Below are 17,252 nucleotides of genomic sequence, written 5' to 3'. Positions count from 1 at the left end.
ATGGGTCTGACAAAACGTATACTTGTGATCTACCTAAAGTTATGTTGCTGTCAAGCCCTTTCCTGCCCAGCAAGGTTTTCCTATGCCTCAGAAACCCCAGGAAGCTTTCCTACTGAGGCCCCTTTCTATAACAGAGCTTAGGGTCAGTGGTGTGGAAGGAGCTAAGGAGACAGAGGGCATTCACAGAGGCCTCTCTGTACTGAAGGTTCCTACACAGCATTACCAGGGAAGGACGCCGATTAGAACCAAGCTGGTAAACTTCTCAAAGCACTCTGCAGAGGGTCTCTATTGACTCTTGAATGTACTCTGCGCTCCATACACAGTTGTACCCAGTACAAAAGAGATAGCTCCTGGCTTCTCTCTTTTCCCCATGCTTTTTGGCTTTAAAGAGAAGCTCACTCTATTCCTTAAACATAAAAGGACAAGAGGGAAAGTATCCTGTCCATTGGCTAGGTCTGGGTAGGGGTTCGAAGTTTACTGCCTATATTTTCCTTGATTGATGCCATAGTTTGAGCAGGACCCCAGGACCCAGATCCACCCATGATAATGTTCTTCTTGTAGGTTTCCAGGACCCTCTGGATCCTTCTATTTCCCCATTCTCCTATGCTTCTGTCACCTAAAGTCTCAGCAAGACATTCTCCACTGTTGAGTGGAGAGGGAGGTCTGACTTTCACACGAACTCTAGTGCCCCATTTTTGACCACATCTCATTGATGGGGAGGCCTGGTGGCACTCAGAAGAAGGATAACAGGTCACTAAGAAGAGACTCGATACCCTATGAGAATATACAGGGGAAGAGGTCCTCCTCAGTCACAGACATAGGGGAGGGGAGTAGGGGGGAAACGGGAAGGAGGGAGGAATGGGAGGATACAAAGGATGGGCTAACAATTTAGGTGTAATATGAATAAATTAATAAAATATTTTTTAAAAAAGGACGAGAGGGACTTCTGTATGGTAAGGTGGCCTGACTACACTCCACATAGATCGGTAGAGGAAGTCAGAGGCTATGTTCCCAGTGCCCAGGAACCATCAGATCCTACAGCCTCCTGCAGAAGGAGCAACTGAAGGAAATAAGGCTGTGCAGACAGTCAGATACACTGCCGGGGCTTCGGTTTCCAACCCGTAAATGCTGCGCATGGGCTTGGCCAGCCCATCTCCGAGCCTTCGCACTCAACAGTGAGATCGCAGTTAGTTTTCACCAGTGGTGACCATTCTAAACACCAGCATTCGACCTGCTGAAGGGCTCCACAGAGGCTGCGTGGAGGGCTGAGTGAGGAGGGCAGTGTTCGCCACTTACCACACACTTTACAGCTGTTGCACTGCCTTATGGGATGTGCACCGTTCTCTGTGCGCAGACCTGAGGGGAAGTTAAGCTGGGCCCCTGTCCTAAAGGGACAGAAGAAGAGGCCGGAGTCCTGGAACTTCTGAGAACTTCATGAAAACGCTGCAGGAATGTGTTATCCACAACCTTGAGCAGTTTGTCAAAGAAACCTCCATCCCACTGTGATTAGGAACATGGAGCAACCCTGGAGAGGCAGACCTGTGGCCACTCCTTCCCATCCTCTTTTCAGTCACATACGACACTGGGACACACAGGGGAAGGCACACGTTTTTACTGAAGGGGACATTTTTAACATTAGGAAACTGTCCTTGGAAGCACGCCTTTAATCCTATCACCCAGCACTCGGGAGGCAGAGACAGGTGGATCACTGTGAGTTCGAGGCCAGCCTGGTCTACAAAGTGAGCCCAGGACAGCCAAGGCTACACAGGGCAATCCTGTCTCAAATAACAAAACAAAACAAAACAAAACAAAAAAACCCAACCAACCAAAAAAACAAAACAAAAACAACAACAACAAAACCAAACCCCAATTCTTAAGGAAAAAAAAATAAAAGAAAGAAAGAAAGAAAGAAAAGAAAAGAAACTGTCCTTGCTTTGTGTGTCCTTTCAGCTTCCCACTCTCCTGATCTCACCCACATTTCTGAGTAGGCCCAAGGCCCCCTTGTTACGTGGAGATTGATGGCTCTCTGTGGGTAGGGCTTTGGTGTTCCCTGTAGTATTGTTGTCATCTTCATGTCCCAACCTGGTCCCCTCAGTGCTGGGATATACGGAGAAGAAAGAGATGTGCCAGCGCCTCTAGCCTCCCCTCATCTCCTGACTCTCTCTCCCCTGCCCTGCTCCTTCGGTTGCTGAAGAAACAGCTGCTGTCTGGTTTAAACTAGGAACAATATACTGTGTCAGACCAAGGAAGTAAGACTCATGGACTGAGTGAAACAGTGCCACCAAAACCAAAGAAGACCATGGGGTTAAACCAGGCTCATGGAGACGAAAGGGTTTTCCCTGCCTGCGTAAGGCACGGGAGTGACAGCTGTCAGCTCCTTAGAGGACAGGAGAATTGTCCCCACAGGTTACTGGCGTCACTGGAGCTAGTCTTTGCAGGATGTCTGAGCCTACCTGGAGTTCTGCACTTCTGCTTGGGGTTGACGTGGCGGGGACGTGAGTCAGGTTGCCAACTGTACATCCCCAACAGGAAAGCCAGGGCAGTCGACAACGGGAACGAGTAAGAGAACCCAGGAAGTGGCTCAGCCTAGAATCCCACCATCATCACCTTCTCATGTCACCTAGGCAACAGGGAGGCAACCCTCCCCTCCCATATCGATGTCCTCACACTGTAGAAGACATCCCTTGAATTCGGTTTAGAAGAGCCTGCCTTAACCATCACAAGGGATGACAACGTGGGCAGTACGGCAGTGGGTGCTTTGGGAAACTAAAGCTGCCCATTCACTCGCAAGTCACTTTGCTGAAGGACATAGCCCGTACTGTTTTCCCCACCACTCGTCACTGGCTCACTGTCACTGAAAACAGAGCCTGCAGCCACCAACCCCGCTTGGTCAATTGTTATGGCCGAATTGTGTCTCTTTCTAGATCAGTGGTTCTCAACCTTCCTAACGCTTCGACCCTTTAATACAGTTCCTCATGTTGCGGTGACCTCCAATCATAAAATTATTATTTTCGTTGCTACTTCATAACTCATTTTGCAGCTGCTATGAATTACGGTGTAATATCTGTTTTCCATTGGTCTTAGGAGACCCCTGTGAAAGGATTGTTTGTCGTGCCCTGCCCCCAGCTGAGAACCACCGCTCTAGATTCTTAAAGTTCTACACTGCAGCGCCTCAGAATGAGATGGTGAGGCCCAAACCCATGGCCTCACACATGTTAAGCAAGTGTTCTGCCACTGAGCCACACCCCAACCTCTGGAGACACTCTTTACAGAGAGACAAATTGAGTTAAAGTGAGGTCACTGGGGTAGGCCTTCCTCCATTATTACCGATGTCCTCATATGAGATTAGAACACAGATGTGCACAGGGAGAGACCATGTGAGGACACGGCAAGAACGCAGCCATGAGCAAAAGACCTCGGCGGAAGCCACTCGGCTGGAACCTTCACCTCCAGGCCTTCCGTGACTGTGAAACTTAGCCACCCGTTATTGAAGCCACACAGTGTGTGGCTCTTTGTCACAGCAACTCTAGCAGCAGATACTGGTCCACACTCCCGGTGTCAGTCACTTGGTTTCAGCAACGTGTGATAAGGCTTTCTTCAGTCAGGTTCTCTGGTGGGTTCTGTTATGATTGACGTAGGGTGAGCCACAGTTTATATCTAAAACATTTAGATACAGACAGCTGATATGCAAATGAAGGGAAGCCATGCTTGTATACAGGAGCCCGGTCTCTGAAAAATTGAGAGACGTTTCAATAAACATTTACTCGGCATCTGTTAGCTTTTACTGGGCGACTGTAAAGGGATTAAAAAAAAAAACAAACGAGGTGTGGCCTTGGCTCTCAACAAGTTCGTTTTATGTTGGCAAGAGACACTGGCTCTTGTCATTCTCTGCCCAAGCTCCTCTCCCCCAGAGAATCCATGAGTCTGGTGGGTTTGCCCTTCCTGTTGTTGCTCTCCATTGGCTCTGTTGGTTGGAGCATACTGGGTTCGCTCCCCTGCCTGTCGTCCTAGGCCTCGGAGACACCATATGCAGCTCCCTGTCTGCTCTGTTTCTGCCACTGACCAGATCCAGAGCGGAACTACTAGTCACGGTTATGGTTCCTATCAAACGCCATGATGTGCAGCACCCGTTCCGGGCTAAATCTAGGATGCAAATATACAACTTGTACAAGGAGAGTAAACCCTGCCTGAGGGTTTCAGTCAAATGGCTGGCTTCCTGGTAGCAGGGATACCTGAGATCAGGGAGAGGCAGGGAAGAGAAAGAAGATGGGGAGCAAATGCGAGCAAAGGCTGAGCAGGGGAGAAGCATGAAAGTCCTTCAGGGGGGCTATAAGGGCTGCGGTGGTTGGGGTCAGGGAGCCACAGGAGACCAAAAGGTGGGAGCAGGGCCCACTCGGGACAGTGACAACAGGGCGTTTCCTAGGATCCATTGGCAGTGTGGAGAGGTTAGCTGTGGGCCAGAGGTGACAAAGAGGCTCACAGGAGGATGGCTAGGAGGGCAGTGCTGTGATCCTGGTGAGAGAACTCAGGATGTGGGCTGGTCAATGCCGGAAGTGGGCTGGCCCCCACCAAGGAAGCAAGTGGGGGAGGGGTAGGCCGCCAACTCAAGCCAGAGAGCATAAAAGAATACCTCTCTTGGAGGCCGTGAAGCCTTTTAGATGTCACTGAGAAGGGCCAAGTATGCAGGTAAAATTATAAAACGTCTTTAAAGGTGCACTTTAAAATTCAAACCCTTTGCTTAACTGCCAACAGCCATGCACCTGAAATCAGATGTGCTGAGACAGCCTCACGCTCACAGCAGCGACCTTCAGTACTGCTGCAGAAGTCTATGAGCCCTGCAGTCAGGGTGGCTAGAACACCCTCCCTACCCATGTGGGCAGATCCGCCCTGGGCAGGAGGAGCCTGTCCGTGACCCCTGAGACCACTGCGGTCACTCGTTGTCTGCGTGCTATTTGCCAGGAACTCTCTTGTTTGCTATCCAAACGGCTCTCTCACACAGAAAGTGTCCGATAAAATTCCATCTGTGGTTAATGGAAAGATCTGCTTACATGTTGCATCACCACTGGACAGGAACCCAAGCTCTGATTCAACTCTGGGGCAAAGTCCCTTCTCGCTAAGCAGAATGCCCACTGTAGCCCCTGGAAATCACTCGGTGACTGACGAGGATGAAAGCACTGACAGGAAGGCCCCCACTGCCGGAAACGGCCACCGGAGCGCCCTCCAATAACATCTCCATCCTTCCACTCCTGTCATCCGTCTGGCTGAGAAGCAAAGGAAAGGGAAGGGAACCAGAGTCATCGAGCTAAAATGTACGGCTGGAAGACACAGGCGGCAGCAGCATCTAAACTATAAGCCAGCTTGGAACGGAGTCAGGACGAGTAACTTTTAAAAAATGTCTGAGCCCTTTCAGCTATTGGCCGAGGCCTCTGTAACATCTGCCCTTCCCCAGACGGTTAGCAAAAGGACAAGCTAAGAATGCATGCTTCAATGACAGCCCTTAGAAGCACCCAGTGACCAACACTGCACACTGGGCACATGTCGCCTGTTCTCTCTACGATAGGGCTGATCAGTAAAGCAGAGCAAAATGGCCCCTTCACAGATGCGGGGAGATCAAATAAAAGGTGATCAAGACTGTATGGAAGGGAACAGCTCAGCAGTTAGGAGCACTGACTGCTCTTTCAGAGAACCTGAGTCCAATTCCTAGCACCCACATGTTGGCTAACGATTGCCTGTGACTCCAGTTTCAGGGGATCTAACACCCTCTTCTAGCTTCTACAAGAACTACATACATGTGATGCAGACATATATGCAGGCAAAACACCCATACACATTATCTATCTATCTATCTATCTATCTATCTATCTATCTATCTATCATCTACATATATCTATATATGTGTGTGTATGTGTGTATGTATGTATATATATGTGTGTGTGTGAATATATGTATGTATATGTATATGTGTGTGTGTATATATATATATATATATATATATATATATATATATATATACGTATATGTATATATATGAAAGAAAGAATGCAAAGAAAGTGATGGCCTACACCAGTAGAGGATCAGCGTAAGGAGACGCCTTCTAGGCATGACAGTGTGCATTACCTGTGTGTAAATAAAGACAAGCATCCCCCCTTTATTTGTGCTTCATTTAAACAAACGCGCACCCCATCAGTTTTATAGGATGTTGGGGTGGACTGTAAATTCCATCACTCATCGAAGCACTTTGATACAATGGAGACTGAAGGCAATTAAAGTACAATACCATCGGTATTCGATTGGGCTTTCTCCTAAGCCCTGTAACACTCATGTCCAGTTCGGTCATTCCAGCACATAGGCAACTGCGTTCCAATGTCTCTGAATTATATTAAGTCATCTTTTCCTTCTGTTGATAATATTAATTATAGAATTCTCCACATGTAAAAGTGTCATAAATGGCTTTTCTTGTGTAAGAAAATGGTTGAGATAAGGGACAACACAAATAATTCTACAAAACAGCCATTTTCATCAGATCGGAACTGACTAGGTGAAGTAAATACCCATCAGACGGACAGCGGGTTCGTTTGGCTTGCCTTAAGATGAGACTATGTAAACAGGTATTTCATTTGTGTTTCTGCACTCCTAATTGGCCTGTATGCTTTCCCTGGGGTTGAAGCTGTAATTAGCACTGAGGGAGCCATCAGCCAATCACTGGCAGGTTTCAGGCGAGCCTGGGATGCTCTGGCTTTTCACCTTTTTCCTCTTTATTTTTTATTGGTAGGATGCTTTGATGGCTGCCCTGCCAGGAGCCAAGAAACTGGGCAAGGGGGGAGTTTTATTTGGAAAAAAAACCTGCAAGAGCCTTGCCCTAGGAAGTCTGTCTTTTCCCCCTGCTTCCTTCAGGAATACAACTGTGGGGGGTTGGGGGGCGGGGAGAGGGTCACATCTGTAATGCCAGTGTTGGAGTACTGGCAGACTTTGGTATTGTTATCTTTTGGATGCACCATCTTTTGCAAACACTTTTGTAAACACTTCCACCCCCTTCTGATTGATTAAATAAAGAGCTAAATGGCCAATAGCTGAGGCAAGGGAGGGAGGCGGGACTTCCAGCAGAGAGAGGTCTCTGGGAAGGAATCTCAGATGCAGCTGTAGCCAGACATGAAGGAAGTAGCAAGAGTCAGGGCTAGAGACTAAGATGGACAGGTAACATGACAGGTGGTGCAGGAGGTAGGCCAGGCCAGTACAGCCAGGTGACAATAGCTGAGACTCTGCTGCCCAGCTATAGTGCCATAAGCTTATAATAAATACAAAAGGTCTCCATGTCATCATTCCATCCTCTTGGGAAGCTGAGGCAGGAGGATTGCCATAAATTCTAAGTCACCATGGGGTTGGCTTACGTGGTGGGTTCTGCATCAGCCTGTAAAACAGAATGAGTCCCTGCCTCAAATAAAATATTATCGAATCCCCAGGAACACTTGGCTCCAGAGCCAAGCTGATCATCCGTCCTTTCAACACCCCCAAAATGAATCAACGGAACAGCCCAGATGTTGTATACAGGCAGGGATAGGGCATCCAGCCACTGGAATCCCTTGGAACATGTCCCTGCCATACTACCTGCATGGCCCACGCACAAGTGTCTGTGTCAGCATCGCTGTGGCCTTGCCAGTATGAGACTTTCTGAGCAGCTCCAAATTCCACAATTATACACTTAACACTTTTGAAAAAGAAGGAGTGTCCTTAGGAAGGTTTAGGCCTGCCAGGGCTGGTGGCTCCTGTCTGTAGTCTCAGCTACTCAAAAGACTGAGTCAAGAGGAGCAAAAGTTCTGCCAAGGCACGTTTTCTAGACATATCAATCCCCAAACAAAACACCGCAAAAGTTTAAAACAGAAGGGAGACAAAGCATTCTCTCTGTCCCCTATTTTGACTCTGTAACTGTCTGAGCATCAGGAAGCAGTTTTAATTCTTGGGAGGCCCCTTGAAAAGGGGGCTGGGGGCCAAGTCGCTTAGCAAAGAGCCCCCATGCCAGAGCATTCTCCAAACAAATACTTGCCCCCAATTGTAACTACCTGAGAGGTGGGAATTTAAAGATGCTAAAGATTTCAGACAAAGAAAAAGCATGCTGCCTTGACAACACGCTTTACACCAACAGCTTGCTCAGAGGGAAACCGTGGTGGGGAAATGTGGGGCTGGCCATCTTGGCTTACTTAGACTTTCCTCTGACTAAGACGACAGGTGATGGATGGGTCACTCTCAACCTCACAGAACCCACCACGACTCTTCCGTGTTCAGGCTGTGCACGGGAACATGGCGCCCTGCTGCCCTACTCTTCGCAGCCCTGAGAACTGGGCCCGCTCACTCTTTGCTAATTGCTCTCATTCTGGAAGTGTGAGCTTCTACGGTTACGGCTTTGCTTCCTGAGGGAAAGGAATGTCCTCGTTCCTCTGAAAACCATCTTTTCCTGTTCTATACTGTGAGGCCAAGTATATATAACTATAATCCCATGGCACAAGTATATATAACTATAATCCCGTGTAATTAAGTGAGATGATGTGCTTTAAAATGCCCAGACATATAAAAATCTGAAGGAGTAACAGAATTAGCAGAATGTCTTTTAACTACATATTTCTATGTATCCATCCACTCTTGTGTTTATCCATCTATGCATCTATCAACCGCACATCCATCTGCCCCTCCATCAGCAGTCCATGTACCCACCTACTCACTCACCCTCCCATAAACCTGTTCATCCATGTATTCATCCATTCATCCACTCATCCTTCACCAGTCTGTCCGGCCATCTATCTATCCATCCTCTCACTCACCAACCTACGGAATGAATTCACAAATACATTCAGGATCTCCCAGCCTTCCGAGGCCCACTCACGTGAGTGGGGGCTACTTAACTACATTCAAATCAGAATGCCCACGGAGCAACGGACCAGGCGCAAAGCAACCAGAGAGAAATGGTTTCCCTCCCCTCCTCCAGCTCTGTCAACACAATGAAGCCATGATTGTCAGTGGCGTGGCCGTGGCAACATCAAAAGCCTGTTCTTCCATGGAAATTACTGTAAACATTCTCTGGAAATTGCTGAAATAATTTTGTGCACCAGACAGTGAGTTCAGACTGGCATTTGGCATGCTGCTTTTAAGATGAGGTGACTACCATTTTTCACAACAATGATGGACTATCAATGGCCATACTTCCTTGTGCGTCGTACGTGCACGTCCTTTTCCCTCACAGCTCTTGCTGTGATCACATTTATTGCTTCGTTTTTTTTTATCAGCCCAGCTGCCAGCTTCACTGCCCTTGCTGTAGGCAGAATAAGCCACACAGCCGGTATTTAAAGAGCACCTACTGAAGTAGTGAACTTGCGAAAGGCCCACCAGCCTAGATTGCATTTGTAATCTCACCAACTATCTGCTGGCTAAAATTTGCCAACGCTAATTTCAGATATAGGTAGGAAGTAAGTATAACTTACTGACCCAGTCAATATGGGTTACATGAAAACTTAAACTAATTTATTTAAATCTGAAAGAGTTCACAAAAAAGTTTTAAGAAAAGGGTCATACTTACTGCCCCAGGATTTAAGTCCACAGCAACCACTAAGATATGTATTATAATAACCAGAAAATTTTCTCTCTGCCTGATTACTAATTTCATTACTAAAGATTTGCTTTAAGGGTTTTGATCATATATGTGTATTTTGTAAGGACTGCATGCTTTTATTTTTAAAAATAAATTAACTTGGCCACGTGTGGTGGTGCATGCATGTAATCTCAGCACTAGGGAGGCAGAGGCAGGCGGATCGCTGTGAGTTCGAGGCCAGCCTGGTCTACAAAATGAGTCTAGCCCAGCCAAGGCTACCCAGAGAAACCCTGTCTTGAAAAACAAAACAAACAAACAAATAAAAATTTTAACTTTTCTATTTTTGCAGTGGAAGCCAGAGCCCTGTGCAGGCTGGGCAAGGGTTCTACCATGGAGACATCTCCCAAGCCTTATTGATTTTTAAAATATTGATAGATTTCAACATTTTAACTAAAGTCAAGGATTTTTCTCAACTTGAGAAAAATTGAGGCGATTTGGTGGATCTGACATGTTGCTATATCTCTGCTACGTTTTACTCAAAGTAAATACAGAGATTAATTTTTTTTTTTTAAAGACTAGAAACCCATTATGGTTCACTATGTGGAAGGCAGAGCTAGCCGGCCTCGGTCTTGGAAAGGACTCCCGTCCAGTGGCATGTACCTGCGGGTCCATTCTGAGGAAGGTGTGAGGGCCTCTGCTGCTCAGGGTTGATCGCTTGAAGGTCTTGCTGTGGTAAAAATGGTAGTAATCGTCCAGGTTTCCAATCTACAAAACAAGAAGCAGGTTATTGTCTCTAATACTGCTTCCCCGACAGCTTCACAAGCGCCCCCCCCCTTCCCGCAGGCTTCCCTCCCACCGTCAGGGCCTTCCTCAGCCTCCAGAGGAGATGGCCTCCCCTGCCTGCTGCCCACCTGTGTCTCTGGCACGAAGTCAGTGTTTATGAACCGGAAGGAAGGTTTGGATAGTTCTTTTCAGATAAACAACCCTAGGGAATGTTTCTGAGGAAGCACACACTCATCACATCTCGCCAGTTAATATTGCCTACGTTTATACTATTGTGGCCAAGTATTTTAGACACGGGTTAGTGTTTATTTTGGGTCAAGGATCCCTGAGGTAGCTAAGTTAGTGTCAACTCAGGTCTACACCAAAATATTCATTATAAACACTCCCCTTCCTCTCCATCCCACGAGTAAACCCAAATCTCTAAGAATGGACAGTCACTTTCAAGTGCATGGAAGAAGCCAAGGAAAACACACGGGTCCATCTGCTCTGAGACTGGCAAGAGGTCAGATAAGAACAGCCAGGCCCCTGGAGTGTCCCTAGTTTCCATTAGGGGCACTTTTTCAGGACAGATTTCTGCTTGAGACTAGGTGAGAGGCCACGTGGCCTGATTCCCCCATCCTCAGGAGAGGCCGATGCTCGTGTCCTCCCTGTCATGTGGACTTGCCCAGTGTCGCTGGCTGTATCACATCACTGGTTAGCCACGAGCGCCAAAAGCAGAGTTTAAGACGGCAGATGCACTCAACTAACCAGACACTGCTGTGGCCCTTCCCAGCCACCTGAGCTTCAGACTCAAGAAGGACTGAAGATTGAGCGAGCCACCCATCCACACCTACACCCATTGACGCTTTCACTTACAGCGTCATCTGTAGGCAACCGAGGTCTGAAAGCACTTAATGGAAAATCCCAGGAATAAGTAATTCGTGTCTTATAGACCGTTACTCTCATTGCTCCATTCATTACTGTTGTTGATCTCTAATGTAAACTAAGCTTTATCATAGATGTATGCATATAGGGAAAAGTACAGCAGCTGAATCTATCTCTATGCATGCACATGGTTTATATGTATACATAATATATACTATGGTGCTATCCATTTGTACATACCATGTGTATATACTACCGCAATTCTCCTCTAGAGAGAAATTATGTGATGGTTTTACACGTAGAGCTTCAGTCAGATTAAGTCTCATTCAAACCCTCCCCACCATCTGCCATGTGGCTTTGACAAGAATGTTCAAACCCTGCTTATCTCAATCACTTACGAGTAAAACGGGACTAAGACTGCGTACCCTTGTACTTTTTTGCATTACTGATTCCTTTTGAATTTAGCTGGGACTAAACTTTACCCAATACAACCCTGTTGGCTGCCCCAACTTCACAGCCACCCTGTCTGCTATCACCTGTAGATGCCCAATAGGACTGGCAGCCCCAAGGAGAGACCTGGAGGGATTTAGATGCTGGGAGTGGCCATTTCCACATCGTTGCCCAGGAGCACAGAATATAAAAAAGAGGTTCTGCCAGGTTCTTTGCCATCCTCAGCTTTCCTTGCCAGCCTGGCGGTTCAGCTTCTTCCTGTTGTTAGGTTTAGGAGACAGCCTTTTGTTTTTAAAAATAAAGCCCCTACTCAAGTTTGTTCTGGCACGTTCTGCTCTTACACAAGAAGAACATGGAGCACAGTGACAGTCATGTGTCACCTACCAAGTGCTGAGAGCCTATGTGCTAACAAATGACAGCTCTTCCTGGGTGCTGGGTATGGCCTCTCTGGCTCCTCTACAAGGCCCCTTCCATTCCCCTCTTAAGGTCTGGGATGCTGTAGATTTGGGACAAATCTGGCTGTACAAACATCTTGACTCCTTTCTGTTGGAAAACCTGGGCGCATCCTCTCTGGGTTTGCATTTCCTCATGAGACTGTCTGTAAGTACCACTTTGCAGGGCTGATTGCTTCAGCATATGAGGGTGCTAGCAGGGCTCCCGCCAGGCAGGCAGGCAGTAGGTGCTCAATGCACAGGATCTGCAATGCAAATTCTCTGTTCATTTCCTATTTCAAGATTCATTTTTCCATCACAAACTTCATTTTCCTCTTCCTACAGGTAAATCTCATTTCCTACTTCTCCAAACAAGTGACTCAAAGATTGCTAAGGCATGGTAGGCAATCACGGAGCCTTTGCTAGCCAGCAGCAATTGGCAAATAATGTTTGCTTGTGAGCAGTCACTATCCCTGGGGCTTGTCACATAACTTTTGATCTTTTAACCCTGAGCATCTAAGCCATTCCCTCTTAGGGACATTGCTGAACAAGTTTGTTGGCCAATGAATGGACTCAATGCAGAGCCTGCAGCCATTCGGGGCAGGACCGGCCTCCGGGTAGCTGACCCAAAGCAGAGGAGCCATATTTTTCCTTGATACAAGTCTCAAGGCCACCCAGTCCTCTTGTCCCTGGGCCACTGAGATCATTCTTGGAAATGGCCCACAAGGTCTCCAATGATGAGCTGTTCTCTTGGAAGAAGGAAAGGAACAAAAGGTCCCCATAACACTAACTAGGCAAATGGCCTCTGGGGTCAGCAGTGGCCAACACTGCACCTGTTTGGACACATGTACAACTCAGCAGGATGACTGAGTTCCACTGCAGATGAGAAGGGAGCATCAGCCAAGGCACCCTCCTGCCCTCGCGAAGCTAGCTGCTAACACAGTGAGGCTCTGACTGCTGTAGTGATGCCATGCGGCATGTGTCCCGGCTGGTTTTGATTAGCATCCTGACTTCAAGGTTATCCATGCTGTACTATGTGTCAGAATTCCCTCTCTTCTTTTTATTATTATGTACACATTGCTCTGCCTGCATGTACACCTGAAGGCCAGAAGGCATCAGATCACATTATAGATGGTTGTGAGCCACCATGTGGTTGCTGGGAATTGAACTCAGGACCTTTGGAGGAGTAGTCAGTGTCCTTAACCTCTGAGCCATCTCTCCAGCCCATCTAAGGGCTGACGAACATTGCATTGTATGCCTATATCCATCCACATGTTGACGGGCACAGGCTCCTTCCTCATTTGGCTACAGTGAATATCACCACTATGGACAGGGTGTGCCAATATTTGCCCAAGTCCCTGCTTTCGCTTCCTTTGGATATAATCCCAGGTCTTACTTCTAGCATTACCGGACTAGTCACACCCACTTGTTTGCTTATGTAGCCACTTCCTGTTGCTGTCTCAGCTCTTCTCGGACTCTCACCTGACCTGCCCCAGCAGCTCTGACTCAAGGATGCTCTTCCTTGGCTAGGAAACTGCTCCTTCTGACCTCAGCCTGTCATCTTGAGGAAAGAGGACAGGGTACCAGGGTGGCAGGCGCTAGGCTTGGACAGAATCTCTCTCAGGGATGCATCTATGCTCTTGGTTCAGCCAGATGATGTCTGGTTGTGCTCTGACCCTGACTCAGATTACCCAGAGGGTCTCGTTGCCCGTAACTCGGACTCTCCCGCCCTCAGTCTTCCCGTTTGTAAGATAAGGCCATTGCACAGGGAGACTGAGACCTCAACATTATATGGGGGGGAGGGGTTCCCAAATTTCTGAATTGGAAACACCATCATTCTATCTAAACACAAGCTAAGCCAGCTGACACTAAATGACATATGTACACACAAATAAGACGTAAGATGACTATAATTATTTTGGTACATCTTCGGGGCCAAACTGGTAGAACTTAAATTTGTAAGAACACAGGCACCTCCTATCTAAAAGCCTGGGCGGACACTTGAAGCTACCAACAGCACCAAACCCCTATACATACATATTCACAATACATTAATTAATAAAATTAGGCATAGAGCTTAATAACAAACTAGAACAACCACAATAAATACATCGACAATGACAATGCAGTGTAAACTATATGTGAAACATATAAAGTGCTTTGGGATTTTTATTTAATGTCTTTAGGACATGGCTGACTGTGGGTAACAGCAACTATAAGATGTGAGCCCTCACAGACTCCCATAGACAGAAGAAGCAGGAAGCACAGAGCCTTTTCTGGAAGAAAATGGGTGCTGGGGACTATACACTGAGCAACATACCTGCTGAGTATGTACCATCGAGCTACATGTCCAGCCAGAAACATTCTTATCCTTATTGGACACTGACATTCATATTAACAGTTGCTGCTAGGCTGTCTTGTCTGTCCATCCTGGGCAGTCTCTGGGCCATGGGCTGGGACAGTTTATGCCAGACACTGACTCTGCTCCTATGGTCCCTGGGTACCAAGACTGCACACCGCTTCTCAAGCCAGTCTCCAAACAGTGCATCCTTACAGAGATGCACGGGATGCAGCAAACACTTCCCCGCATAAGCAGGGGGCAGCTTTCTCCCCTCCCCTTTGTGGGAACAGGATAAGGCAGCCCCATCAGACCTATGGCCTATGTTCTGTTCCGTTTTACCCTTCCCAGGCTCCCAGTTGCTCGTCATCAGCAAACTGCCTGCTGCAGTGTGATGACACTGCTTCTTAAATCTTAACATAAAAATTCAATATGTCCTTATTTTTTTCCCTTTCTTGCCCATGGTATTTTCACAACATGTTCATCAGATTCAGTCTCTCTGAGAGCCCTATCCAATAAAACAATTTGCTGAATATCAAATGCTCATGTTTCGCTACTCAACATCAATATGTAACTATATACATTAGTTGATAAAATTGGTAGTATCATTAAAACATCATTAAAGGCCTTGCTAAATGTTCTCAACCAGAACACTAGAAGAAATGAGATTAAAAAAAATAAACCCACAGAAAGAAGCGTCAAATATAGTTTAATTCTCCCTAACTGGAGGCTCTATTAGACATTTCAAAACACTAGATGATATAGGTTTACGGTGCATACAAAGAAAGTACAAAGAGAAAATGGAATTAGGAGCAAGTGCCCCATTCTGTCCCTTGCTGGAGTTCCTCAGCTTGCACTGAGTGTACCCAGCTTGGTGGGCAAGGGTCAGATGAGCACGCCCATGCTAGGAAGCAAAGTCAAAGTTCAGGTGAATTCACAACCCAAGTCTAACCTCATCTTGCAAGGCCTACAAGAGAACCCCTGTCTCGAAACGCGCCCCCAACCAAAAAATTAAATAATCTATATCTATATCTATATCTATATCTATATCTATATCTATATCTATATCTATCTGCCACAGAGATTCCAAAAACCTGATGTCTGTCCACAGTAGGTTTTCCACACACAGCCACAGATCTCAGCAAGTGCCCACTCTTCTCTGTTTGCAGGGGAAACTATGAGAATGGTACGTTTTCCATTATACCTCTGCGTGGAACCCTGCTATTAAGGTCAAAGACCAGCATTTCTAGATAGCCTCTGAGCTTAGTATAAGGTGTCAGACACTCCTTCTCAGCTAGGTTCCCTCTCGGCCTGATCTGGGGAACCTCAGATCTTCTAAGGAGCATCACATAGCCCTCAGGGAGATTACAAGCCCTTTCCTGATAAGAAACCCACTCAGCAAGCACCTAGAGATTCCTGGAAACACCCACCCTATGCTAGTGAGATGTCTTGGTGTCTTGGCTTTTGACCAATGATCTTTAACTGTACCTGGAGTTCTTCCCTCACCCATAGGATAATTAAGTACTGTTTTGTTACATGTACATCAAGTATCCCTGGCACTCCTTGCCCCAGTGAATCAAACACATTATTCACCCTCCAAAGTCCTCCCACTGCCCAAGGGTTACAAGTCCCTGATTCATGAAATAAATTCTCTCTCACTCCATTCTTCCACCACAACTGTCAGAGATTGGTCACTTATTATGAGGAAGGAAGGGTTGCCCTCCTCCCTGAAGGCCTCTGGGAGCTTCTGGACACCCTACCCCACCTCCAGGCTTGGCTGCCCATCAGGCAGCCTCCTACGCAAGCACCTCAAGTAGCTGCTGAAGCCAGTGAGTGTGGTGCTCACCAGACCTGCATCATACCAAAACTGTGTCACCAGACCTGCCTTCCTGTCAGCTTTAGGCTTTCGCCCACACCTCTGCCGTCAATACAGTGGGTTAACCAAAGGCTATAACACTGAGATATAGGCACAGGGTGTTAGAACACCCAAGTTTCCACTGCCATCTAGTCCCAGCAATCTCATTTTAAAAAGCTAACTGTAACACCCAGTGGCAAACTCATTTCCACCTCCCCCGGTGAACCAGGAGCATCACCTAGTGCATGGCCCCGAGCACTGGTCACTTTTGAGAGAAATGGAACCTTTGATGCCAGGGATTACTCTGTTCCCATCCAAAAGCAAACAGCAACTGGACCAGCCTGCAGGAGAAACACGCCCCTCCGTTTACTGTCCAGCAGCCTGGGAAACTATGACAGCCGTGTCCCGGGCCAGCCTATGCTACCATTGAACTTGGAACAACACCTCTGGGTATTAAGTGTGTGTGTTCATGGATAGATGTTCAAGTGTTATATAAAGACTTATTTGTTCTGCTGTGTGTGAGATATACAAGTATTAAAATACATATGTATATATATTCATATTTGCATATTTATACAAGTGTGCATATGCATACAGATATACATGTGTTCATGACTATGTATATATATGTGTATATTTAGATGTATTTTACATATGAAAATATAGGGGTTTGTATATATAAATACATAAGCATTTAGGTATTTGGATACGTGTGTGTATGTGTGTGTGCAGGGCTTGTAACCAAAACCAGGCAAATCCTTGATTTTCCCCCATAACCATCACATCCAAATAGGCTGCTTAGGCCAGTGTTGCCTGCCCTAACTAGGAGCCCTGGGCCTATGGCTCCCTGATGTAGAGAACCAGGCAAATCTGTTGTGAGTTGGGCCTGACCCCAGACGGAAGTTCAGGTTCTAGAGGTGGGGGGGGGGGTAATGGGGCTTGTGGGTTCTGGGG

General features: G+C 46.9%; 1 protein-coding gene across 3 annotated transcripts in view; it reads right to left on the bottom strand.

Moving 5' to 3' along the window:
• Positions 1-17,252, bottom strand: part of PCSK6 (proprotein convertase subtilisin/kexin type 6) — a 189,515-nt gene that overhangs the window by 128,858 nt on the left and 43,405 nt on the right. For all 3 annotated transcript variants that reach the window (XM_084756042.1, XM_084756040.1, XM_084756041.1), the window contains exon 2: positions 10,238-10,342. In XM_084756042.1, the coding sequence (XP_084612168.1) occupies positions 10,238-10,342 (105 nt within the window). The remainder of the gene's footprint in view (positions 1-10,237; positions 10,343-17,252) is intronic.

Source organism: Acomys minous (genome assembly GCF_964271855.1).
Source record: "Acomys minous genome assembly, chromosome: 2".
NCBI classification, from domain to species: Eukaryota; Metazoa; Chordata; class Mammalia; order Rodentia; family Muridae; genus Acomys; species Acomys minous.
This window is presented reverse-complemented; position numbering and strand designations above follow the sequence as displayed.